At 44.0% G+C, this 25,310-nt stretch overlaps 1 protein-coding gene across 1 annotated transcript; it reads left to right on the forward strand.

Moving 5' to 3' along the window:
- The first annotated feature begins 1,877 nt into the window (after positions 1–1,877).
- Positions 1,878–11,954, forward strand: SAT1 (spermidine/spermine N1-acetyltransferase 1). Its single transcript, XM_058185721.1, has 6 exons — positions 1,878–2,168; positions 3,512–3,563; positions 3,653–3,745; positions 5,318–5,419; positions 5,511–5,551; positions 11,426–11,954. The coding sequence occupies exons 1-6, from the start codon at positions 2,103–2,105 to the stop codon at positions 11,594–11,596; spliced, it is 525 nt and encodes a 174-aa protein (XP_058041704.1). The 5' UTR covers positions 1,878–2,102; the 3' UTR covers positions 11,597–11,954.
- The last annotated feature ends 13,356 nt before the right edge of the window (positions 11,955–25,310 follow it).

Genomic DNA, 25,310 nt, shown 5'->3' on the forward strand with positions numbered 1-25,310 from the left:
GGGAGGGCTTCTTAAGGAGGGGCCTCACCACCGCCTCTTTCAAGGCGGTGGGGAAAATGCCCCCCACCAAAGAAGCGTTGGTAACTCCCAGGAGCCAGCTTTGTGTAACCTCCCGTGTGGCCAGTACCATCCAGGAGGGACACGGGTCCAATAAACATGTGGTGGGATTCAGCCTACCCAACAACCTGTCCATGTCATCGGGAGTCACAGGATCGAACTCAGCCCAGATAAAACTCTCAAGACTCATCCCCGCCAACCCACCCGGATCTATCCAATCAGTGTCCAGTCCATCCCGAATCCGAGCAATTTTATCAGACAGATACTGTACAAAATCCTCAGCACGCCCCTGTAAGGGGTCCTCCCGAGCCTCCTGCGTAAGCAGGGAGCGGGTCACCTTAAACAGGGTGGCTGGGCGATTATCTGCCGATGCGATGAGAGCGGAAAAATAGTTATGTTTCGCCGCTCTGATCGCCACTAGGTAGGTCTGAATATGCGACCTCGCTAGTGTTCGGTCGGGTTTGGAGCGACTGGACCTCCAGGCGCTCTCTAGGCGTCTTTTCCGGTGCTTCATCTCTCTCAGCTCCTTATTATACCAAGGTGCTGGTCGAGTTCGTCGCCGGGTCAGAGGCCGCAAAGGCACAACACGGTCTAAAGCCCCAGCCACCGCCTCTTCCCAGGCGGCGACCAGTTCCTCAGCCGAGCCATGGGCTAATTCCCTCGGAAACGGCCCAAGCTCCGTCAGAAACCTCTCTGGGTCCATCAGGCGCCTGGGACAGAACCATCGAACCGGTCCCGTCTCCCTGCGGTGTGATGCAGCGGTTCGAAAGTCTAGCTGAAGGAGCAAATGAACTGACCATGACAAGGGTTTAAATAATAACTCCCCTAACTCCAGACCATCTAGCCACTGTCCCGAGATAAAGATCAAGTCCAGTGTTACCCCCAGTGTGAGTGGGACTGGTAACTAACTGGTTCAGGTCCAAGGCCGTCATGGAAGCCATGAACTCCTGAGTTGACGTTGACAAGTCGCCCGCCGACGGCAGGTTGAAATCCCCCAAAACCATAAGTCTGGGGGTCTCATAATGAAGGGAACAATAGGACAGGAACGGTAGGCACTTTTGTACTCTTATGCACGCCCCTTAAATTAGTCTGAATGTTGTTTGTTTGGATATTTCTGAGCCATGGTCTGATTTCGGACTGTTTCATTGGCTGGCTGTTGTTGCTTGGCTGCAGTTAAGTACTGTCTGTGTGATGCAGATTAGGATTAGAGTTATCTGAGTGCTTCTGAGTCATGGACTATGTTCAGACAATGACTCAGAAGTACCCAGATAACAACTTTAATCCTAATCTGGCATATGGGGTGGGGGTTAATTTGCAAACCTCTTCTACAATAATTTACAAGCTGCTATGACAACCTCTACACTGAGCATCAGTTTTGATCATTTCCCTGACCCATGCCCCATTTTGATGCTGCTAAGTAAAAACTGCTTGCAGTTGTCCTAAATATGGGGACCTTTTGAAAGAACATCTACAGAATTGAAAGGGATTGTCTGAAAGAGGATTAGAGTAAAATGATTTACGGTAGAGATACGCAGTCTGGTTTCCCTCTAACCCACATTTCGAAACTGCTTGGAACTGATCAGAATTGAACTCCAAAGCATCTAGATATCCTAGGCGCCCGTCCCCATGCTTAAAGATCTCCCTACGAAAAATGAGCTGCTCCATGAGATGGTGCTCTCCGCGCAGCCCAAAGCCTGCCTGAGTCATTGTTTAGGCAGCCACCGGACATCATTTCCTAGAAAGATGAGGTAATCAGTAGGAAGATAAAGGGGGAGGGGAGGATGTGTCAAGTGGCATTTCTGATTGGCCGAGGGGACTATAAATAAAGGCTCTAGAAAAGAGGAAGCTATCTAGGCAGTAAGTGCTACTGGCGTTTTTCCGCGGTTTTTGCTTTGTTCTCGGTGCCCGAGGGAATGCTGGCTGCCTGACTGCGCCTGTGCCGCCAACGCCGCGCCCGGGACGCGAATGAAGAAACTTCTTCTATTGCTCTTCAACTATCGGGGACTCGCGAGAGGGGGGGGACGCAAGGGGAAACGCCGCCGAAAATGGCCTCCTTCCATATCCGAGCCGCGCGGCCTGAGGACTGCGCTGATATTCTGCGCCTCATAAAGGTATACCCTGCTTCGTGTCGGCCTGGTAGCTAGCTCGCCCGCTCGCCCGGCGCCGCACGCAGCCCAGACTGCTGGAGAAAATCTTAATGAAGTGAACCCCAGTAGTGTCCGGTTCGCCTCCTTTTGCTCTTATCAGAAATAAAAAGTTTTGCATACTATAAAATATGGGGCTCTGGAGACATCGGGGGAAGAGGGTGGGAAAGTGAAGGGTTATTCCAGAAACCAGAAAGGCGGTTCGATTCCCCAAACAAGTTCGACTACTTTTATCAACAGCCTTCCAGAGGCCATGTGACTATCGGGAGACATCGGCAAGGTTGACAGCAAAACCCACTAGACTCTAGAGTAACATTAATACCCAGGGTCCTGACTACTATTTTCCTTGCTAATCTTTATATACAATTTCTCCTTTAAAAAAACAAAGAGGTTTCGTGGCATTTTAAGAAGCAGCCTTTTGGTTATGCCACGTTTTCATGTGCTGAACTCTTCAAAAGCTCAGCTTGGCCTTTAATGTGTTACAAAATTAAGTAGTTGTGATTAATTCTAGATAATGTACATTGTATTTATGTTCTGTTTAATTTCTCTCCAACTTTGCTGTTCTTTTTTCTCCTGTTCAAACTACGAACTAGATATATATTATATTCCCTTTTGGATTATAACAAAAACAGGCAATTATAGATGTATTTGTTTAAGATAAGACCAAACATGTTTTTAATTGCAATAAAGTAACAGAGCAGTCAATATTGTATTGCTAAGGTATGACTAACTTTGTTGCTTATATCCTTAAAATTTATATTGATATTGTTTCCTGATTGCTTATTTGTACCCTATGACTATCATTAAGTGTTGTACCTTAGAATTCTTGATGAACATTTCTTTTATGTACACTGAGAGCATAAGACAAATTCCTTGTGTATCCAATCACACTTGGCCAATAAAAAATTCTATTCTATTCTAAATATTGAACAATCGCTACCTTTGCCCTATAAAGTGCTCTGCTCTGCTACACTACTTATTTAATTTTCTTGTTTTTTAAAAAAATAAGATAAATCTCGCATTTCATTTAGGGGCAAAGGTAAAAAGTCTTGGGGGGGTAGGGGTGAAGATTGTTTTGTTAACCCTTAAATAACCTTTCTTCCTTTTGGACACACATCTTTCCCCTCATGAGTTGGCAAATAATTCTTTCCTCTTAGGAGGAGGAGGAGTCTTTATGATCACTAACCTCTGTGATACTATTAAAAATAAGTGGATTAAAAAACATAATTTTCCAAATAAAAATAAATGAGCTTCTGTCTCTTTATGTCTAATGGAATAGAAAGTTAGCCATAATATTTTGTTTTGGGCAGGAGCTTGCTAAATACGAAGATATGGAAGATCAAGTAGTACTGACTGAAAAAGGTAATGGTATATTTTAAAATAAATCTGATTAATTTACATGGGAGATTGGGAAATTGTAGTTAAATCACCCATATGTTCTCATTTTGCAGATCTTCTTGAGGATGGCTTCGGAGAACATCCTTTCTACCATTGCCTTGTTGCAGAAGTGCCAAAAGAACACTGGACACCTGAACTTAAGCATTGTAATGTCTTTATTAGAAAAAAATAAGATTTAAACATCTTTAATAGAATTATACATAACTATTCCAAGGTTAATACTTAAAACATAAAAATATATTTTGGATTCAGACCTTGTCTTCCATGAATGGAAGGGTTTTTTTAAAAAGCTAATTGATTAGTTCTGCTGACAGGGAGAGGGAGGAGATATTTTTAGTGATTCCTTCCTTCCCATCTTTATAAATATCTACTCTGGAGAATCTGAGGATCATCCAGAATATCATAATAGCTGACAGTGGAGGGAGGTCTAGAGGGGAGGGTTAGAGAATCATCTCTCTGCTGGCTGGATTCTACTGAACATTTCATTTAAGGAATGCTCCTAATGGTAAGAGCAAATTCTGAATCCAAGTTGATGTCTTTTTTGTTTTTTCTTTTTAAAAAAATTGCTTAATTATCCTTAAGACTATGGAGAACCAAGTATCCAGGTATAACAGCAGAAGAAGAAAAAGTGTAATTCCACTTCATTTCATGGTTATTTTTGTTTGACCCTAATTTATCACAATGCAATTCTGTTAAATCACGTTTTCTTTAATCTGTCCCAATCTTCAGGTTACAGTCTCTAGCTTCGCCATGTACATGGCCCTTCCGTGTACATGGATGGGCGGGGAGGTAACTAAAAGATCCGTTACACAATAAAGTAGATGATCATGATATATGAGGTAAGGTCTCCAGGGGCAAATACTATTCCCAAACATTTACCTCAAGTAAGAAGAAAGTATGAAAGCACTCGGTAGATCAGAAATCATATATGTAATTTCTGTTTTTAGAAATCTATAAATCATATTAGAATATAAAATCAAATTGGAGTCAGTAATACAGATGTAACTGGAAAAGGCCAGAAATTGAAAAGTGAACACTTGCTCTTTTTTACAAGTGGTAGTGAAAAACACTGGTAGCAATTAATGTGGCTGCTGCAATTCAACTGAAGATTCAGCTGCTCTTAATAATGTTTAGATGTCACAGATTAAACAAATGCTGTTGCCTCCTTTAAAGCACCTTTGCATTGTAAACAAACCTTCAGAATTTATTTATAAGATAAATATCAAGGACTTTGATTTGGGAAAAGTCCTGATGTATAAATGTAAGAACAGTCAATTACCACAGCATTCTGATCTGCCGTTGTGAATTTGTTGAAGTTTATATTGCTCCAACATGGTATAAATAGGATATGGAAAGAGTATTTTTAACAAAATATATATATATAATATATAAAATATATAATTTTAATGACAAACTGACACAACTGGCCGTATATTTCAGCTGTACAGTTACTGGGCATGTGCAAGTTCAGTTAACTGCATCTTATTAATATGACATTTTCTTTGATCAGTTTTTAATTGATAGGGATCTGTACTCTACTTTAACTGCTGCTGCTTATTACATCAATTGAATTTAAAATGTTTACTTGTGCAGCATAACAGATTAATTTTGCATGATTACAATATCTATTTTTACAAATGCATGTAAAACTTAAAATACACTAAGTTGTTCTGGTTTAATGACATTCTACCTATGTAAAATAAAAACTTTCATTGCAGGTTATGGTATTGTGGGCTTTGCCATGTATTATTTCACTTATGATCCATGGATTGGAAAATTGCTGTATCTTGAAGATTTCTTTGTGATGAATGAATTCAGAGGTATCTTAGATATTAAACATTAATATTTTAGAATCATGTTATAAGCCGTATACAAATCTGATTTATAAAATTAATCTTTTTCCATCTTTAGGCTTGGGCATTGGTTCAGAAATTCTGAGGAATTTGAGTCAGGTAAGTAGATGATTATGACTTTCCATTGTATGGGGGGGGAAAGCAACTGATGGATTAAAGTTATCTTCAGTACAAATGGAAATTTCATCTGATAAATTATTCCATTCATACTTTGTTTTACTTATTGATGACTATCTAATGGGTCTCTTAGAACAATTTTCAAAGATCTTTATGTTTCCAGGAAATAATTTTAGAAGATACATATAAATACTGATCATGTAATTCCCTTTTGGGTCTAAGCAGAGTTGTATAAAACATAGAAATTAGAAATAGTAAGCCAACAAATATAAAAGGCACAAAATAAGAAAAACATACTTAAAATTACTTTACCCAAATCTATTACTTCTCCATATTTTTCAAGCTTGCTTCCACACATGTATACATAATTTCATGAACAATTGAACAATTTTTTGTTCAATTATTTGAAAATAATTTAATGATAAATGTGTTGCACATTTTAAAGGCTCATTTTCATTAGGATTCTTTCATAGAAAGACTCATTTGTATAAAAACATTTTGCTCATGCCAAGATAACTACAGTATGCTATATTCAAAATATATTTGTGTATTGAAATTCAATCTACATTTGAGCACACTGAATCATAGTTCTAAAGCCTGTTCAAAAAATTATTTTTAAATACAATTGAAGTAGTAAGGGATTCTTAGTCCCTTACTAAGCAGTAAGGAATTCTTAGTCCAGTAAGTCCAATAAAGCCAATATTATTGAAATGCTATTGTTGAAATAGTATAGATAGTTTTCACTTAACTATGGCAATTGAGAGTAGAATTTCCATTGTTAAGTGATGCACCTGTAAAACATAATACCACATGACTATGCTGCTTAGTAATGGAAATTCTGGTCCTAATTGCCATTCTTCAGCAAACCATTGCATGTTGTCACGTTGCGATTTGCCTGCTTCCCCATTGATTTTGCTTGTAGAAAGCCAACAAAGAAGGTTGGAAATGACAGTCATATAACCGTGGGATGCTATGAGATTGTAATTATGAACTAGGTTCCAAGCCTTGATTGTAATCATGTGGCTAGGGACATTGCACCAGCTGTAAGTACAAGGACCAGTCTTAACTACCACTTGTTCAGCAGTGTCTTAAGTTTGAACAGTCGTTGAACAAGTGGTTGTGAAGGTTTTTAAAAATTGTTATCGAGGTTAACCTTCTCTACACATGCGCGGGAATGGCGGCGTCCTGAGAATCATGCAAGCGGTGGGGCGGCGTTTTTCCTGGCCGCGATGCCTCGGATGTGGCTTTTGAGCCATCTGTGCTCACCGCTTCAGAGAACATCTTTCCGGCAGCCGAAGGAGATCTTTTGGGGTCTTTTTAGACCCTTGGCTGCCGGGAACGAGGCTGGTGAGGCGGGCGAGCGGCGGACAGTTGCCGGCGGCCATCTTGGCTGGGCTTGGAGCGCGGCGCCCGCTGGAAAGGGCGTTTTTGCGGCCCGGCAGCCGCTCAGGACATTGGCGGCTGCTCAGGACATTGGCGGGCGACGTTGGCCAGCAGCGATATTATATAGCGGCATTGACATCAGCCGCTTAGAGATCTCCAGCGACATTGATACCCTCGGCGGCATTGATACCGTTTTTGCAGCCCGGCAGGACACTGGCGGCCGCCCATGACATTGGCGGCCGCTTAGGACAGTGGCGGCCGACGGTGGCCAGCGGCGGTATCGTATAGCGGCATTGGCATCAGCCGCTTAGATACCTTCAGCGGCATTGATACCATCGGCGGCAACGGCAGATGGCGCCGGCCATTTTGGAGGGGTGCGGAGCGGCGCTCATTAGAAATGGCCGGGCTGGATCATTGTTTACTGCTGCCGGCTGCACTTGTCATCAGCGGCTGGAAGTTTTGCCGCTCTGTTTTCTAGCGGCATTGTTCAGCGGTGGCATCAATTCTGGACGGCCCGGACTGGATCATGGGCGACACCAGTGGGCATAAACTTTCGCTGCACCCATTAGGGGCAGCACTGAATGGCAGAATCCATCAGCCGAACTCCATCTTGTTTATTGCCCCTACCGGCCTTTAGGCCTTGGGACTGGGACTGCCCTGACTTGTCCGTAGGCCGCGATACCATCAAACGGCTAAGGAATTACCTTTTTCCCACTGTTATTTAATCTCTTGCATGAAATATTCGTCAGCTGACCTTCTCCGACTGCGAGGTTCCCCCGCCTCGCAGGAATGGCCCTCTGTGTTATCGAGGGCCTGCCTTAACGAGGGGTCTTGGGACCCGGAGAGGTGGCATGCGAGGAAGAAGAATCTTTGGGGTTTTGTAGATAGGTTTTTTAATAAGGGTCTTTTAAAGGGGGGGAGGATAGCGGCGGAAACCCGTCGGGAGGGTAAGTCCAGTCCCGGGAGTTGTCCATGGCGGTTTATCCGGTCCGAGGGAGGGGGGTGAGGGGTTCGTTCCAGGGGTTGATGTTGGTTCCATCTGTACGGTAAGTGGGAGGGGCAGATATGGCGGAAGCAAGGGGCCGTATCATTTTCCGGGAGCACGGACTCGCTGTTTAAAAGTGATAACGTGCTCCGGTCCCTCAGTTTATACCCGTTCCCCGGAAGGCCAAGATCCTCAGGGCCTGGGCCTTCGGCTGATGTTGTGCAATGCCCGGTCTGTGGTTAACAAGGCCCCCCTGATTTGTGATCATATTCGGGGGGAGTCCGCGGACTTTATGGGCATTACGGAGACCTGGCTGGGCGCAGAAGGGGGTGTGCCCCTGGTTGAACTGTGCCCGCCGGGTTTCCGAGCATTCCATCAGCCGAGGGGTAGGGGTGGCGGGGTGGCGGTTGTGATGAGAGAGAGTCTTGAGCCGAGAGAGTCCACTGTTCCTCAGATAGCCGGTTGTGAATCCCTACTTGTGAAGTGGGGCCATAAGAATCAGATGGGTCTGTTGATCGCGTACCTGGCTCCTTGCTACGTGACTACAGCCCTGCCTGAGCTGCTTGAGGTGCTTGCCGGGGTGGCGATTGAGATCCCCCGACTTCTGGTCATGGGAGATTTCAATCTGCCATCGGCCGGCTTGTCATCGACGGTGGTTCAGGAGTTCCAGGCTTCCATGATGGCCTTGGACCTGATCCAAGTAACTGATGGCCCTACACACACGGGGGGGTCCACACTGGACTTGATTTATATCTCTGGACAGTGGTTTAATGATCTGGTATTAGGGGATTTAGTGACAACACCGGTGTCATGGACAGATCATTTTCTCCTCCGCCTAGACTTTCAGACCGCCACTCACCACCGCAGGGAGACAGAACCAATGCGTTGGTTCCGTCCCAGGCGCCTGATGGACCCCGCGAGGTTCCTGACGGAGCTTGGGCCGTTTCCTGATGATCTTGCCCACGGCACGACTGAAGAACTAGTTGCGGCCTGGGAACAGGCTGCGGCTGGGGCTTTGGACCGTGTCGTGCCTTTGCGGCCTCTGACCCGGCGTAGATCTCAATTGGCTCCTTGGTTCTCTGAGGAGCTGAGAGAGATGAAACGCCGGAGAAGGCGCCTAGAGAGTACCTGGAGGTCCAGCCGTTCCGAGGCTGATCGGACACTAGTTAGGTCTTTTTCGAAAGCCTACCTAGTGGCAATGAGGGTTGCGAAATGTTCCTATGTTTCCACCCTCACTGCGTCGGCAGATAACCGCCCGGCTGCCCTGTTTCGGGTGACCCGTTCCCTTTTACATCAGGGGGGACGGGATGACCCCTTGCAGGGACGTGCTGAGGAGTTTAGTGGTTATCTATACGATAAAATCGCTCAGCTTCGGGATAGGTTGGACCAAGATTGTGATGATCCGGATGGGATGACTGAGACACGTCTTGTTGATGTTGTTTGGGATGAGTTTGATTCTGTGGCTCCCGAGGACGTGGACAGGCTGCTGGGGAGGTTACATGCCACTACATGTTTACTGGACCCGTGTCCCTCCTGGCTGGTGCTGGCCACTCAGGAGGTGACACGAGGCTGGCTCCAGGGAATTATAAATGCTTCTTTGTTGGAAGGGGTTTTCCCCGCTGCCTTGAAAGAGGCGGTGGTGAGACCCCTCTCAAGAAGCCTTCCTGGACCCAGCTATTTTGGGTAATTACGTCAGTCTCAACCTTCGCTTTGTGGCGAAGGTTGTAGAAAAGTGGTGGCATGGCAGCTTCCCAGTACCTGGATGAAGCCGTCTATCTAGACCCGTTCCAGTCCGGCTTCCGGTCCGGGTACAGCACGGAGACAGCTTTGGTCGCGTTGGTGGATGACCTCTGGAGGGCCAGGGATAGGGTTGTTCCTCTGCCCTGGTCCTGTTGGATCTTTCATCGGCTTTTGATACCATCGACCATGGTATCCTGCTGCGCCGGTTGGAGGGGTTGGGAGTGGGAGGCACCGTTTATCGGTGGTTCTCCTCTATCTCTCTGACGGTCACAGACGGTGTTGACAGGGGCAGAGATCGGCCGCGGGCGCCTTACTTGTGGGGTGCCGCAGGGGTCGATTCTCTCGCCTCTCCTGTTCAACATCTACATGAAGCCGTTGTGCGAGGTCATCAGTGGCTTCGGGGTGAGTTATCAGCTGTACGCTGATGACACTCAGCTGTACTTTTCCACCCCGGGCCACCCCAACGAAGCTGTTGAACTGCTGTCTCGTTGCCTGGAGGCCGTACGGGTCTGGATGGGGAGAAACAGACTCAGACTCAATCCATCCAAGACGGAGTGGCTGTGGATGCCGGCACCCCGGTACAGTCAGCTGCAACCGCGGCTGTCTGTTGGGGGCGAGTCACTGGCCCCAACAGAGAGGGTACGCAACTTAGGCGTTCTTATGGATGGACGGCTGTCATTCAAAGATCATTTGGCGGCCGTCTCCAGGAGAGCCTTTTACCAGGTTCGCCTGGTCCGTCAGTTGCGTCCCTTTCTGGACCGGGATGCCTTATGCACGGTCACTCATGCTCTCGTCACTTCCCGTCTGGATTATTGCAATGCTCTCTATATGGGGCTACCCCTGAAGTGCACCCAGGGACTCCAGTTAGTCCAGAATGCAGCTGCGCGGGTGATCGAGGGAGCTCCTCGTTGCTCCCGGGTAACACCGCTCCTGCGTAGTCTGCACTGGCTACCTGTGGTCTTTCGGGTGCGCTTCAAGGTTTTGGTTACCACCTTTAAAGCGCTCCATGGCTTAGGGCCCGGGTATTTACGGGACCGCCTGCTGTTACCATATGCCTCCCATCGACCCGTACGCTCTCAGAGGGTCTCCTCAGGGTGCCGTCCGCCAAGCAATGCCGGCTGGCGGCCCCCAGGGGTAGGGCCTTCTCTGTTGGAGCACCTACTCTCTGGAACGACCTTCCCCCCGGTTTGCGTTTAATATCTGACCTTCGGACCTTCCGCCGGGAATTAAAAACTCATTTATTTGTTCAAGCGGGACTGGACTGATTTTTAAATTTTAAATTTTTTAATCTTTTGTAATTTTATATGGGGTATTTTAGGTTGGTCAATCTGACGGTTTTAATTCGGCCACTATTGAATAGGTATTTTAAATTGATATTTTTAACTTTGTATATTTACTGTTTTTTATCCTGGCTGTACACCGCCCTGAGTCCTTCGGGAGAAGGGCGGTATAAAAATTTAAATAAATAAATAAATAAATAAAATAAAAAATAAAATACTTATATCTTGGGTTGCAAAGCAATCAAAAATATATTTGGATTTGTATTTTTTTTTGTAGCTGTCTCTGAACCTGAAATTTTTGAGGAATTCCTAATGCAGTTCAGATGAGCACACAAGGAATATTTAAAATTGGCACTAATTTTAATATAGATTTATATATAGATTTAAACCTTTACAGGTACCTTGTCTTATGACCAGAAATGTGCCACCACTTTTATTTATGTCCATGTTCTGTTTTTCTTTTTCCAGATTGCTGTCAAATGCCGTTGCAGCAGTATGCACTTCTTAGTAGCAGAATGGAATGAATCTTCCATTAGATTTTACAAAAGACGGGGAGCTTCTGATCTATCATCTGAGGAAGGATGGAGACTCTTCAAAATAGATAAAGAGTATTTGATGAAGATGGCGACTGAAGAATGAGTTTTGTCAATGTAATAACCCAAATACAAATTAAATGTGTAGTTTCCCAATTTGCTATCCCTGTATTACTTTTCTTTCATTTTAACATTGAAATACTTAATAAGTATCTAAAACCTAAAGCTCTAATACTAATGGTGTAGATGTTACTGTGTTGTGGACTTCTGAGACTCCAACGTAGTAACAGTTTACTGTCAGTACATCTGTGATCCTAAAATGTCTATTATGTGTAACTTCATTGTAAGTATCCTTCAAATGTGTACAGTGTACACTCCAGTATATTTTTTTGTTTTCAGTTATTTACATTTAATAACTGTAATGTAATGATGAAATAAATCTTTTCTTATTAGTGATCACAAATGTTTGTGTCAACTTTTATTTACCGGCCTTCTTCAATCGTTTATATCCATTACAGTTTTGCTGTCTTTTTGCAATCTCATATCAGATATTATCACTATCTTGTACCCCTTTTAATCCATCACCAATTTGAAGAGCCCTCAAGGTACTACGAGACATTTAATTCCTTGGGAAGTTTCACACAGATTTAAGTTAAGGCAACCTAGGAAAAATAAACTTTCTAGTAGGGTGCTGTGATTTTTAAGGATCTTCAAGCTTGACACTACAGTACACGAGGTACACAAAGGGGAAAAAGTAGTGAAATAAATTAGGGGAGGAGAAGTTTTCCATCTATTTCTTTTTCTCAAAAATATGTTAGTCATATTGCAAATAAGCATATGATTCATTGGTTCAACTACTATAGGCGATCCACTACAACATTTTCCCCTATTGTAATGCCAGGTAGTAAACTGCTTCTGACCAAAGCAGTGCATTACCTCCCTTCTACATTATTTTTCATTATCATTATTCAAAATACACAGTAACCTGCAATCCTATACTGCACATAATCTTTCTTGCCTGTTAGTATACTCTGGATATAGCTAATAGTCGATAGGAAAGCTAAGTTCTGCTTTCCTATGGACATGCAAAGGTGATCTGAAGTGGGTCACAACTCTTAAGGTTTTGCCATATGATGCTGTTCAGTTTTGTTTGATTTATATTCTGCCATCTTTAATACCCCTATTGCAATACACTCTCATAACTAGACTTTTGGAAAGTGTATTTTCAGAGAGAGAGAGAGAGAGATGATTGATAGGAAGGAAGGAAGGAAAGAAAAAGAAAATAGTCCATGGAATCTGATATTCCTGTACACTTTTTTTCATGTTTTATTTACTTTATTTGAAGAACATAAAAATTCCATTTCAATCAATCTCTGTTGTCTGGATACAATTGTTTTTAGGCAATCATAATAAATTTTTTTACAATAGCATTCATCACAATAACCTTAATACTATAATAACAATATTTAGTTTGTCTTCAAATTTCCATTTATCCTTTTTATGTCCCTGCATTTCTAACTTCCGTTTTTATTGTCTAACCATTGGTAAAATAAGTCCCATGTCAAAAAGCATTCAGTTTATTCTTTGTCCTTAATAGTAAATGTTAAAAATATGCATTTCTGCACATTCTAATATTTTCTTAATTACACTCTCATCTGTTAGGATCTTGTCACACTTCCATTGCTGAGCATATACAATTCTAGCTGTAGTTAATGCATGTAAAATCAAGTATATAGTCCCTTTATCATATTTTTTTCTGGCAAAATGCCCAATAGAAATATTTCTGGTTTCATGTCTACATGCTGTTTTATCATTTTTTCCAAACAAGTATGTATTTTCGTCCAGTATTTTTTGGCTTTTGGACATGTCCACCACATATGGTAATATGAACCAGGTATTTGATTGCATTTCCAACATTTAGCAGATCTAGCCTTACACATTTTTGCCAGTCTTGTTGGTGCAAAATGCCATCTAAAGAACATTTTATACAAATTTTCTTTATATACAGTTGACATAGTGTCAAGGTTCCAGAAAAACCTCTTCTGCATAAAAAAAACTCAGAAGCCATTGTCTTTCAGAGTTCTTTACTAGCATAAGGAAACTGGCACATGATGAGTGAAATTCCAAAACTGAACTTCCGGATTCTTTTCCCAGTTATACAAACCCCAAGAGTCCCACCCCCCCAACCCCTTTGCTGGTCACATGGTCCCACGTTCTCCCAGTTCATTCGAATATCTTCTCGCCACTCCTCCTGCAGATGTGAACACCATCCGACCTTGACCACTTGAAGAATGTTATCATATCCCTCAACCCCCCTTCTTCCCCTCAGGGGAAAAATGTGGCAGCGTCTGCAACCCTAAGGCCTAGTATGGTTTCCAGGCCTGACAGGCGTCCCCCCTTGGAAAAGAAGCTATATCCTAGGAAAGAAAACAAAGAATTAATAAAGAAGAGTGTCGGTGGTCCACACTTCCCTTCTACCCCCCTCTCCCCCCTCCAAGAGGTTTTTTAGGTTTGTCAGGGAAAGTGTCGTGAAATTGTTTAATCAAATTGTCCGCATTTACTTTCCAACTTTTGACCCAAGTAGATTCAGATAATGGATATCCCTTCCAGTGGACTAAATATTGTAATTGACCTCTGTATAGTCTAGAGTCAAGGATTTTCTTGATCTCATAGTGGGTTTCATCTTGGATTATCAAGGGTGGTGGGGGAGCGGCAGGTTGAGGTCTCAGTCCAGATTGTCTATCAGGTTTTAATAAGCTGCTATGGAATACCGAGTGTATTTTCCCCAACATTCGAGGGAGCTTGAGTTGGACAGTAACGGGATTAATAATCTTTACAATGGGGAAAGGACCCAAAAATTTTGGACCGAATTTTCTGCTGGGTATTGTCAACCTCAGATACTTAGTAGATAAAAAGACTTTATCCCCAATGCGAAAAAGGGGTTGAAGGGAACGGTGTTTGTCAGCTTGGGCTTTGTAATTTCGAGCTGTTACAGCTAAGGCCTTTTTTGTATTTTCCCACCCTTTTTTCAACGAATTCATCCAGTCCGTTAGGGAAACGGAAGTGTGGGGTTGCACGGGGAGTTCAGGCATTGGAACGAAATCCATGCCGGTGGTTATTTGAAAAGGGGTTAACCCCGTGCTGCTGTGTACAGCATTATTATATGCGACCTCTGCAAATGGTAACAAATCTGACCAGTTTTCTTGTTGGTAATTTACATAACACCGTATGTATTGTTCCACCATCGAGTTCAATTTTTCAGCCGCCCCATTGGTCTCAGGATGGAACCCAGAACTAAGTCCTTGAGATGACCCAATGGACCGTAGGAACTCCCTCCAGAACTTGGTTGTGAATTGAACACCCCTGTCAGATATTATTCTTTTAGGAACTTCATGCAGTCTGTAGATGTGTTTCACGAAGAGCTTTGCTAATTTTCTCGCCGATGGCAATCTGCTACACACAGTGAAGTGGGCCTGTTTAGAGAACAAATCTACTACGGTCCATATCACCGTATTTCCCCCTCTAGGTTGGAGTTCAACAATAAAATCCATGGTAATCTCCTCCCAGGGTCTGGTGGGTTCGGCTATGGATTGTAGGAGTCCAGGGGGTTTCCCTGGTCTGGACTTCATGGTGGCGCAGGTGGCACAGCTCTGCACATAGTCTTCGACATCTGATTTCATTTTTGGCCACCAGAATTGTCTTCTAGCCAAGTGGAGAGTTTTCAAAAATCCAAAGTGACCTCCTAGGCAAGAGTCGTGGCTTCTCTGTAGTATAGGCAGCCGCATAGCGATGGGTACATAAATCTTGGTTCCCTTCCAGGGTAGTCCATCCCTTAAGGTGAGGTCTGGCAAGTTTTCTTTAAACCAAGCATCGTCAGCGAGTGCTGATTTTAATTCCGCTAGTAGTTTGTTTGGTGGGATGTTAGCACCACGGCGTGATCGCGGTCGAGTAAGTGCTTGGCTGGCTGGTTCGCTATCGGAAATCATCGCATGTATTACCTCTTCGCGTTGGCTGTCAAATTGCGGTTTCCTAGATAGGGCGTCAGCCAGTAGATTTTGGTTGCCAAGGATGTATTTGAGGGTGAAATGGAACCGTTTGAAAAACTGAGCCCATTGAACTTGTTTGGGAGAAAGGTTTCAAGGGGTTTTTAAGTATTCAAGGTTTTTGTGGTCCATCCACACCTCGAATGGTTCCTTTCCCCCTTCAAGGAAGTGTCTCCAGGAGAGGAGTGCCCAGCGCACTGCAAAGGCTTCCTTTTCCCAAACTGCCCATCTGCGTTCAGTGTCCGTCAGTTTTTTAGAAACGTATACCCAGGGCATAAGATTGTTGTCAGTATTCCGTTGTAATAAGACACCGGCTACTGCTACATCACTTGTGTCAGCTTGGACCACAAAAGGTTTATTTGGATCCGGGTGTTGAAGAATTGGTTCCATCCAGAATAGGCGTTTCAGGTGTTCAAAGGAACGTTGGCAGTCCATTGTCCAAGGTAGGGGTTGGTTAGGTTTGGGTTTGGTGGGTAATGGCCCAGTTTTTAGCAATTCTGTTAATGGTAGAGCTACTTCTGCGAAAGAAGGAATGAATTTGCGGTAAAAATTTGCGAATCCCAAGAAACTTTGAAGTTGTTTACGTGTGCGTGGCGGTTGCCAATCCAATACCGCTTTTACTTTTCCTGGGTCCATTTCGATACCTTTGTTTGATATCCGGTAACCTAGGTAGTCTAGGGATTCCTTATGGAATTCGCACTTGGAAAGTTTGACATATAGCTTGGCCGCTAGGAGTTTTTTAAGGACTTGTCTGACCAATTTGATGTGTTGTTCGATATTGTTTGTGTAGATAAGAATGTCATCTAAGTAGACAAGAACCCCATTGTAGAGATGGGGGTGCAGGGTTTCATTAATTAGTTGCATGAAAACAGCTGGAGCCCCCTGGAGGCCAAAAGGCATGACACGGTATTGGAAACTGCCCAAGGGGCAGTTGAAAGCCGTTTTCCATTCATCACCTTCCTTGATGCGGACCCGGTAATAGGCTTCCCTTAAATCCAATCTGGTGAAAATTTTGCCTTTTGATAAGTGGTTCAATAAATCGTGCATAAGTGGTAAAGGGTATGTGTTTTGTATGCAAATTGCATTGATATTTTTGAAGTCAATACACAATCTAAGCAAACCATCTTTCTTTTGTTTAAATAGCACGGGCGCAGCTATAGGTGATTTTGCTGGTTCAATGAACCCTCTGGCTAGGTTAGTGTCAATGAATTTCCTTAGTTCAGACATTTTGGCTGGCGTCATTAAGTACATTTTGGGTTTTGGTAATTTTGCCCCCGGGTGCAATTCAATTGCGCAATCAGTTTGTTGGTGGGGGGGTAGGAGGTTACATTCATCCTCGCTAAAAACGTCTGCTAAATCCATGTATGCTTTAGGGATGTGTGGTTCATTAGGAGATGGATTGGATCTGGTGGTTGTTGGTTCCCTCTGGTGGTCATTTTGGATAAGGTTTTTTTCGGCAGGGGGAACTGGGTCTAAGGGTCTGAAAGCCTATATAATTTTCCTGAATCCATCCTCCCATTTGATTGTGGGTTCCCATTTGTCCAACCAAGCTAAACCCAGGATGATGGATTCTGACATTTTTGGAATTACTATGAATCTTATAAGTTCATGATGGGCTCCAATTTCTAAGCGAACCAGTTGCGTGATTTGGGTCGCTGGAACGCCGCCAATCAAGGTTCCATCTACTTGGTGGAATTTAATTGGGTGTTTCAAGGGAAATGTTTTTATACGGAGTTGGGCGACCGTAGAGGTTGAAATTAGGCATCTGGTGCATCCTGTGTCCACAATTGCCTCTAAATCTTTTTTGGCCCCTCCCCCTGGAATTATTAAGTTTACTTTGATAGCAAAAGGAGGAATGGGTGCACTCACCATTGGGTCATTTTCTGCTTGGTTTGAGTCATCAGGAGGTCAATTAGCTGACAGAAGGTTAGTGGATACTTCAGTAGGGAGGTCCATGGCTTGTCTCGCAAAGCGACTGGTATTTGGATTTTTTTGAGGGGGTTTGCATGGTCAGGTAGCAGTTGGTGGGTGATACTGTGGGAGGGTGTTGGGGCTAGGCAAACTGATGCCCGATGTCCTAGTTTTCCACAATGGTAGCATTTAATTATTGTTGAAGGCTGAAAGGTGGAGGGTGTGGTTGGTCTTAAGAGGGAGAGTCTTGTAGGTGGTTTTTGTGGAGTTGTAGTTGGTGATTGGCTTTGGGGGGGGGTTGAATTCTCTGTCTAGAGCTATGGACACGTTGTACCAGTCATTTAGTTGTTCTGGGATTCCTCTGGTGGAGCAGGCTTTTCTGATTTTTTGATCGATTGCCTCTTTGAAGTAGTGGAGGAGGATGCGGTCTGGCCAATGTCTAAGATTACCAGCAACCCTTCGGAAATCCCATACAAATTGTTTTAGAGGCCTGTTACCTTGTTTCATCGTTTTTAAGGTGGTTTCACATTCTGCAATTAGGTCATCATCCTGAAACCAGTTGCGAAGCAGTGCCATAAATCCGTGAACATCGTTTAGTTCTGGTGCACGTTCATTGTGTAGTTGAGCTATCCACTCTGAAGTTAGCCCCATGTTCATACCATCCGAGATGGCATTGATTAAGCTTCTTTCTGATGGGTATTGATGTCTATATTGTTCAACGTAAGCCTCAATTCTGCTGAGAAAGTAAGCCAGGTGGTGTGGATTCCCATCAAAGGTTGGTTTGAAAGGGGGAGGGGCTGGGTGAGGGGGTGCAGGTGGGTTTAACTGGCCTGCTTGCGGTTGAAGAGGAATTTGTGGGAGGGCTGTTGCTATCGTGGCTGGTTGCTGAGTTGTAAAGGGGGGTGGAATTCCCCCTGGCTGCTGAGAAGAAAGTCCTTGAAATGCTTCAGCTGGCGTGGCAAAACCTGGCCTGGGGCCCCCAGGAAAGAAAGGTGCTGAGCTTGCTGGTTGCCATTGGTATTGGATCCATCCTTGTCCAGGATAAAATGCCCAACCGGGAGGAATAGAAGCAGCAGGAGACAGCGTAGGCCTCGTCTGGCAGGAAAAGTCAATTGGGGGGGGAGTTGCGATTCCCCCCAAGTCCCTGGTGCTGCCTGAATTCCCTGCCGTCTGAAGGAGGGAAGGGAGGTCCTCCTGCGTTCATCGGAATGGCTTCGCGCTTCAGTAATTTCTCCCTCTCTGGTGGGAGGGAAGGTGAATTTAATCTGAGCTAAACTCAAAGGCTCTCGAGGTGGGTGAGCTGAGCTTATACGAGGCCTTACTTCCAAATGCTCAAAAGTTTCTGGGAGGTCCAGTAGGGACTGGGATTTCAGGGGGTTTCTCAGGTCCCAATCCAGTGACTCTCCTGATTCTCCGGTTTTTACTGTCCTCCATTGAGGTTGAGAAGAGGGAGGGGGCTCTCCATTCCGCCCCGGGGAAATGTTTTCTCCCAGGGATCTCACTTCTTGCAATTGATGGGGTGGGGTTTGGCCGGAACGACAGCTTATCCATGAATCGGAGTCTTTAGGCCGTGCACCAAGCTGACAAGCAGGCTCTACCACTTCGGGGTTTTGAGTCATATCTTCTGATGGGAAGTAGGTGATTTTGACCAAGTCCTCAGATTCCAGCCTTTGCATTCCTTCCAAGCTTTCAGCTTGCTGCCCTTCCATCTTCGCTGGGTCTTTGCACCGCTGTGGAGGTTGCGGAGGCTGGGGCCCAGCACCCCCCTAACGGGCCCCCCCTGAGCGGAGGAGAGGGTACTGTTAAGCAAAAGAAAGTTACGAGTTTTGGAATGTCAAGGTTCCAGAAAAACCTCTTCTGCATAAAAAAAACTCAGAAGCCATTGTCTTTCAGAGTTCTTTACTAGCATAAGGAAACTGGCACACAATGAGTGAAATTCCAAAACTGAACTTCCGGATTCTTTTCCCAGTTATACAAACCCCAAGAGTCCCACCCCCCCAACCCCTTTGCTGGTCACATGGTCCCACGTTCTCCCAGTTCATTTGAATATCTTCTCACCACTCCTCCTGCAGATGTGAACACCATCCGACCTTGACCGCTTGAAGAATGTTACCATACCCCTCAACCCCCCTTCTTCCCCTCAGGGGAAAAATGTGGCAGCCTCTGGAACCCTAAGGCCTAGTATGGTTTCCAGGTCTGACACATAGTCAATTTAACATTCCTATTGTCCACGTTCCAGAAAACCACTCCTGCAGAAAAGACTCTGAAGCCAACATCTTTCAAAGTTCTTTTATTAGCATAGGTAAACTGGCACAGTTGGATGAAAACTGAAACTGGGGATTCAGGTTCCTCCCTCAGTAATACAAACGCCAAAATCTCCACCCTCATGACCCCTCTGCCGGTCACATGTTCCAATCTTCAACCGTCCCATGTCGAAGCATCACTCTGGCCACTCCTCCTCCAGATATGAGCCCAGCCTGACCTTGACTGGCAGGAAAAATGTTATGTCTAATAGCCCCTTGTACCCTCACCCCCCTCTCCTACTTTCCCACACTGGAGAAAGTGACAGAGTGTGGAAGCCTTCAGCCTACTATGGCTTCCAAAGCTGACAGGCGTCCCCCACTGCAGAAAAAAACACACCCTAGAAAACAAAACAAAAACAAAACAAAAAACAAAAGATGGGGTTAACGCCCAGTATACACCCTTCTAACCCCCTCTTCCCCCCCACCAGGAGGACCTTTAGAGAATTTATCATCAGGGAATTTATCGTGAAATTGCTTGACCAGAGCATCAGAATTTACATCCCAGCTTTTCACCCAAGTAGCTTCAGACAACAGGTACCCTTTCCAGTGGACCAAATATTGTAAGCAACCTCTGAATAGCCTAGAGTCAAGGATCTTCTTAATTTTGTAGTGGGTGTCCCCTGGATTATCAAAGGAGGGAGGGAGCAGCTGGTAAAGGCCTCAAGCTAACCCCTAGCTGGTTTCAATAAGCTACTGTGAAACACTGGGTGTACTTTCCCTAATATTCGAGGAAGGCTAAGTTGGACAGTCACCGGGTTAATTACCTTTACTATGGGGAAAGGACCTATAAATTTGGGACCAAATTTTTTTGCTAGGCAATCTTAATCTTAAGTATTTAGTAGAAAAATATACTTTATCCCCCACCCGGAAAGGGGGTTGAAGGGATCAGTGTTTTTCTGCTTGGGCTTTATATTTTCCTGGCGATTCAACCAAAGCTTTCTCAGTGTCCTCCCATCCTTTTTTCAATGAATCCATCCATTCTGTCAGGGACATGAAAGTGGGAGGTTCTATAGGGAGCTTGGGCATACGCACGAAATCCATGACTGTGGTTATTTGAAAAGGGGTTAATCCCATGCTACTGTGTACTGCATTATTATATGCCACTTCTGCAAACGGTAACAACTCCGCCCAGTTCTCTTGCTGGTAGTTTACATAACACCTAATGTATTGTTCTACCATTGCATTCAATTTTTCAGCAGCTCTGTTAGTGGGCGGATGGAAGGTGGACCCAAATTCCTGGGATGACTCAATGGACCGTAGGAACTCCCTCCAGAACTTAGCAGTAAACTGGACTCCATGATCTGATATTATTCTTTTTAGAACCCCGTGGAGTCTGTAAATGTGTCTCACGAACAGTTTCACCAATTTCCTTGCCGAAGGTAACCCGCTGCAGGCGGTGAAGTGAGCCTGTTGGGAAAATAAATCAACAGCTGTCCAAATCACTGTATTCCCTCCGCTGACAGGGAGCTCGACAATGAAATCCATAGCAATCTCCTCCCAGGGCCTCGTGGGTTCGGCCACAGTTTGGAGAAGCCCAGGGGCCTTCCCTTGTCTGTATTTCATGGTGGCGCAGTGGCGCAGCTCTTTACATAGTCTTCTATACCTGCTTTCATCTTTGGCCACCAGAATTTTCTCCTAGTCAAATGGAGGGTTTTCAAAAACCCAAAGTAGCCTCCAAGCCGAGAGTCATGACTTTTCTACAGTACCGTGAGTCGCATGCTAGCAGGTACATAAATTTTACTCCCCTTCCAAGCAAATCCTTCTCTTTGGGTCAAGTTTGTTAGGTTGTCTTTGAGCCAGGCATCTGCTGTGAGGGCTGATTTTAGCTCTGTCAATAACCTGCCCTCTGGGAGATTGAAACCACGGTGTGGCTGGGCCCGAGCATGAGCTTGGCCTGCTGGTTGGGTTTCGGAGATCATGGCATGAACTATTTCCTCCCACTGGCTATCAAATTGAGGTTTTCTAGATAGAGCGTCCGCCAGTAGGTTTCCCCACCCCCGGAATGTATTTGAGGTTGAAGTTAAACAGCTTGAAGTACTGAGCTCATCAAACCTGTTTAGGAGAAAGTTTTTGAGGGATTTTTAGAGCCTCAAGGTTCTTGTGGTCTGTCCACACTTCAAACGGTTCTTTCACTCCTCCAGGAAGTGTCTCCAGGATAGGAAAGCCCATCGTACAGCAAAAGCTTCTTTTTCCCAGACCGCCCACTTGCGTCCAGTGTCCATCAATTTTTTTTGAGACATAAGCGCATGGCATTAGTTCATTTTGGGCATTCTTTTGCATTAGAACAGCTGCTACCGTGACATCACTTGCATCTGCCTGGACCACAAATGATTTATTTGGGTCTGGGTGCTGGAGAATCGGTTCCATTGCGAATAGTTGTTTTAGCTGTTCAAAGGATTTCTGACAGTTCATTGTCCAAGGTAGGGCCTGGCTAGGTTTTGGCTTGCCAGGAGATGGACCAGTCTTTAGCAAATCCGTCAATGGGAGAACAAACTCCACAAAAGAAGGAATGAATTGTCGGTAAAAGTTCGCAAACCCCAGGAAACTTTGAAGCTGTTTATGTGTGCATGGGGGTTGCCAGTCTAGCACTACCTTTACTTTTCCTGGGTCCATTTCGATCCCCTGTTTTTTTTGTGTTTTTTTTTTTTTTATTCAAAAAGTTTTACAAAAATTTTTTCCCCCCCTTTCCCCCCAACCCCTCTCCCTTCACAAACCCCCTCCCCCTCCCCCCCTGGCTTCCCGGAACAAACACAAGGTATAGTTAAAAATAAAACAACCATATGCTAAAAAAAATTTTTTTCCCAAAACTATTATACCAATTCTCCCTCTCTAGCTCTGACTTCCTCCTTACATAACCAAAATCCTTCAAAAAATTAACAATAAACAGTAATAAAATATATAGATCAGTAGAACAAATTAATCCTAAAATATTTAAAACCAGCTAAAGCATAAAAATCCAATCCAATTCAGAGAATATCTCCCTTATAACTTCTATAACCATATAATTTTCCCCCCAAGTCTTTCTTACATAAGATCTTTCGAGAATATTCTATTTAAAATTCAATACAACAGATTATAGAATTTCAATACAGGGAAATTACAATATCTGTTCAACTTTAGTCCTTCCTCATCAAAATCCAGTATAAATCCAAATATCTAGTCTTTTATGATGGTTATAAAACATATAATCAACCCATTTCTTCCAAATCTTCCTTACGTATTGTCTTTCAGAAAGGCTAAAATCTTTTTCTGTTAATATTTCAAAAAAAAAAAATTCTTTCAAAAATGATACTTTTGTCTCTTGCCATTTTTGATGGATTAGTCTCTGTCTTTCCTTCATTACTCCTTTTGAAAAGTCAGTCACAATATTTCCTAATAGTTCCTTATGTCCAAAAATCCACGAGTTACTGCAGTATATTCCCTCAATCCGAAGAGAACTCTTGGAAAGCATTAACCCTGTGAATTTTTCCATTTCGGGAGACAGCCTCCTGTAGCACAACTTCAGGCTTTTCATCCAAACTTTTTAAAAAAGGCTTCTTTACATCCATTCCATATTCCAAGTCCTGATTACTTTGGTTAATTTCCTCCAAACTCTCATCCAAAACGCCTCCATTTTTTTCCAATTCGTATTGTTGAATAATTAAATACATTCTTTCTGTATAATCCTGTATAAAGTCACGAATCCATTCTTCTGAAAAAACCTTCATGGCAAAGTTCTTGCTGAAAATCCCCTTATGAAATACTTAAACAAACTAAAATAATCCAACAATCCACAGTCCAGTACAATAAGATAAAATCTCCATTCAGTTTCACTTTCTCAACAAGTAAACGCCATTTTATTTCATTGTGTTGATTGTAGATGAGAGAAAAAAAATTATTATTTTTTTAAAAGAAAAAATAGAAGTCAGATTTAATACTTGCAATTTAAATGACTGATCTCCTGTGTTTTATTCCGTCTGCTTATAAATATCCATAACAATCAATTGAAGCAGAAGTGGTCGCTCTCTTCTCTGTCTGCTTAAAGCAGAAACACACTGGGGCTGGAGCTTTGCAGAAGGAATTCAGGGAACTTTCCCTTTCGAGTTCCCCAAACGGGGCCTCTAGAGAGAGCTCTACCCTTCCCTCTTCTGCTCTTTCCCTTCTCCTTACCGGGGAAGGTACTTTCAGCCGTTGATTTCGCCGGCTTTTACAGAATCCCAGCGCGGGCGCCCTTAGGGCGTCCTTCGGAGAGAGCGGAGCCACCAGAAGCCGCCATTTCGATCCCCTGTTTTGACAGCCAGTAACCCAGGTAGTCCAAGGATTCCTTATGGAACTTGCATTTTGACAGCTTCACGTATAGTTTGGCGGCTAGGAGTTTTTTCAAAACCTGTCTAACTAATTTGATATGGTCCTCCATATTTTCGCTGTATATAAGAATATCATTCAAGTAGACAAGAACCCCCTTATATAAGTGGCTATGCAGGGTTTCATTGATTAGCTGCATGAAGACTGCTGGGGCCCCCTGGAGTCCAAAAGGCATGACCCGGAACTGGAAACTGCCCAGGGGGCAGTTGAAAGCAATTTTCCATTCATCCCCTTCACATATGAGGACCCGGTAATAGGCTTCTCTTAAATCCAATTTGGGGAAAACCTTGCCTTTCGCTAGGTGGTTTAATAAGTCCTTCATTCGTGGTAATGGGTAGGTGTTTTGTATACAAACCGCGTTAATATTTCTAAAATCAACACATAATCTCAAAGATCCATCTTTCTTCTCTTTAAACAACACAGGGGCAGCCACTGGTGATTTTGCAGGCTTGATGAACCCTCTGGCTAGGTTGTTATCGATGTACCACCTTAATTCAGTAATTTGAGCAGGTGTCATTGAGTACATTCTGGGTTTTGGTAGTTTAGCCCCAGGATCTAACTCAATGGCACAGTCACTGGGCTGATGTTGGGGGGGAGGAGGTTACATTCCTCTTCGCTAAAGGCTTCTGCCAAATCCACATATGCCTTAGGAATGCGTGGTTCACCTGGAGGTGAGTCTGATCCAGTGGCTGCTGGCTCCCCCTGGTGGTTTTTATGGATTGGTTGTTTCTCCAGAGGGGGGATAGGGGCCAAGGGGTTGACATCCAATATGATTTTACGAAATCCATCTTCCCATTTAATTGTGGGGGCCCATTTGTCCAGCCAGGCCTAGTATAATGGATTCTGAAATTTTTGGAATTACTATGAATCTTATAATTTCATGATGTTTTCCAATTTCTAGGTCAATCAATTCTGTAATTTGGGTGGCTGGGACTCTGCCAATTAATGTTCCATCCACTTGGTGGAATTTTATTGGGTGTTTTAAGGTTAGTGTTTTGATACCTAGTTGGTTCACACTTGACATCCCAATTAGACATCTGGTACAGCCGGTATCTATAATGGCTGGCAGCTCTTTCCTCTCCCCCCTCAGTGGAATTACTAAGTTCACTTTGATAGTAAAGGGGGGAATGGGTGCACTCACCATTGGGTTATGTTCTCCGGTAGGGTTGCGGGGAGGGGTTTCAGTAGACTGAGGTCTCTCGCTTTCTTCAGTGGGGAG

The sequence above is a fragment of the Ahaetulla prasina genome, chromosome 5 (assembly GCF_028640845.1).
Source record: "Ahaetulla prasina isolate Xishuangbanna chromosome 5, ASM2864084v1, whole genome shotgun sequence".
Taxonomy (NCBI): Eukaryota; Metazoa; Chordata; class Lepidosauria; order Squamata; family Colubridae; genus Ahaetulla; species Ahaetulla prasina.

What these genes read in the sequence shown, in the direction of transcription:
- SAT1 (XM_058185721.1), top strand. Translation starts at nt 2,103, where the DNA reads ATGGCCTCCTTCCATATCCGAGCCGCGCGGCCTGAGGACTGCGCTGAT. An exon ending in ATATTCTGCGCCTCATAAAG is followed by an intron (nt 2,169 to 3,511) that starts GTATACCCTGCT and finishes TGTTTTGGGCAG; the next exon opens with GAGCTTGCTAAATACGAAGA. An exon ending in GACACCTGAACTTAAGCATT is followed by an intron (nt 3,746 to 5,317) that starts GTAATGTCTTTA and finishes CTTTCATTGCAG; the next exon opens with GTTATGGTATTGTGGGCTTT.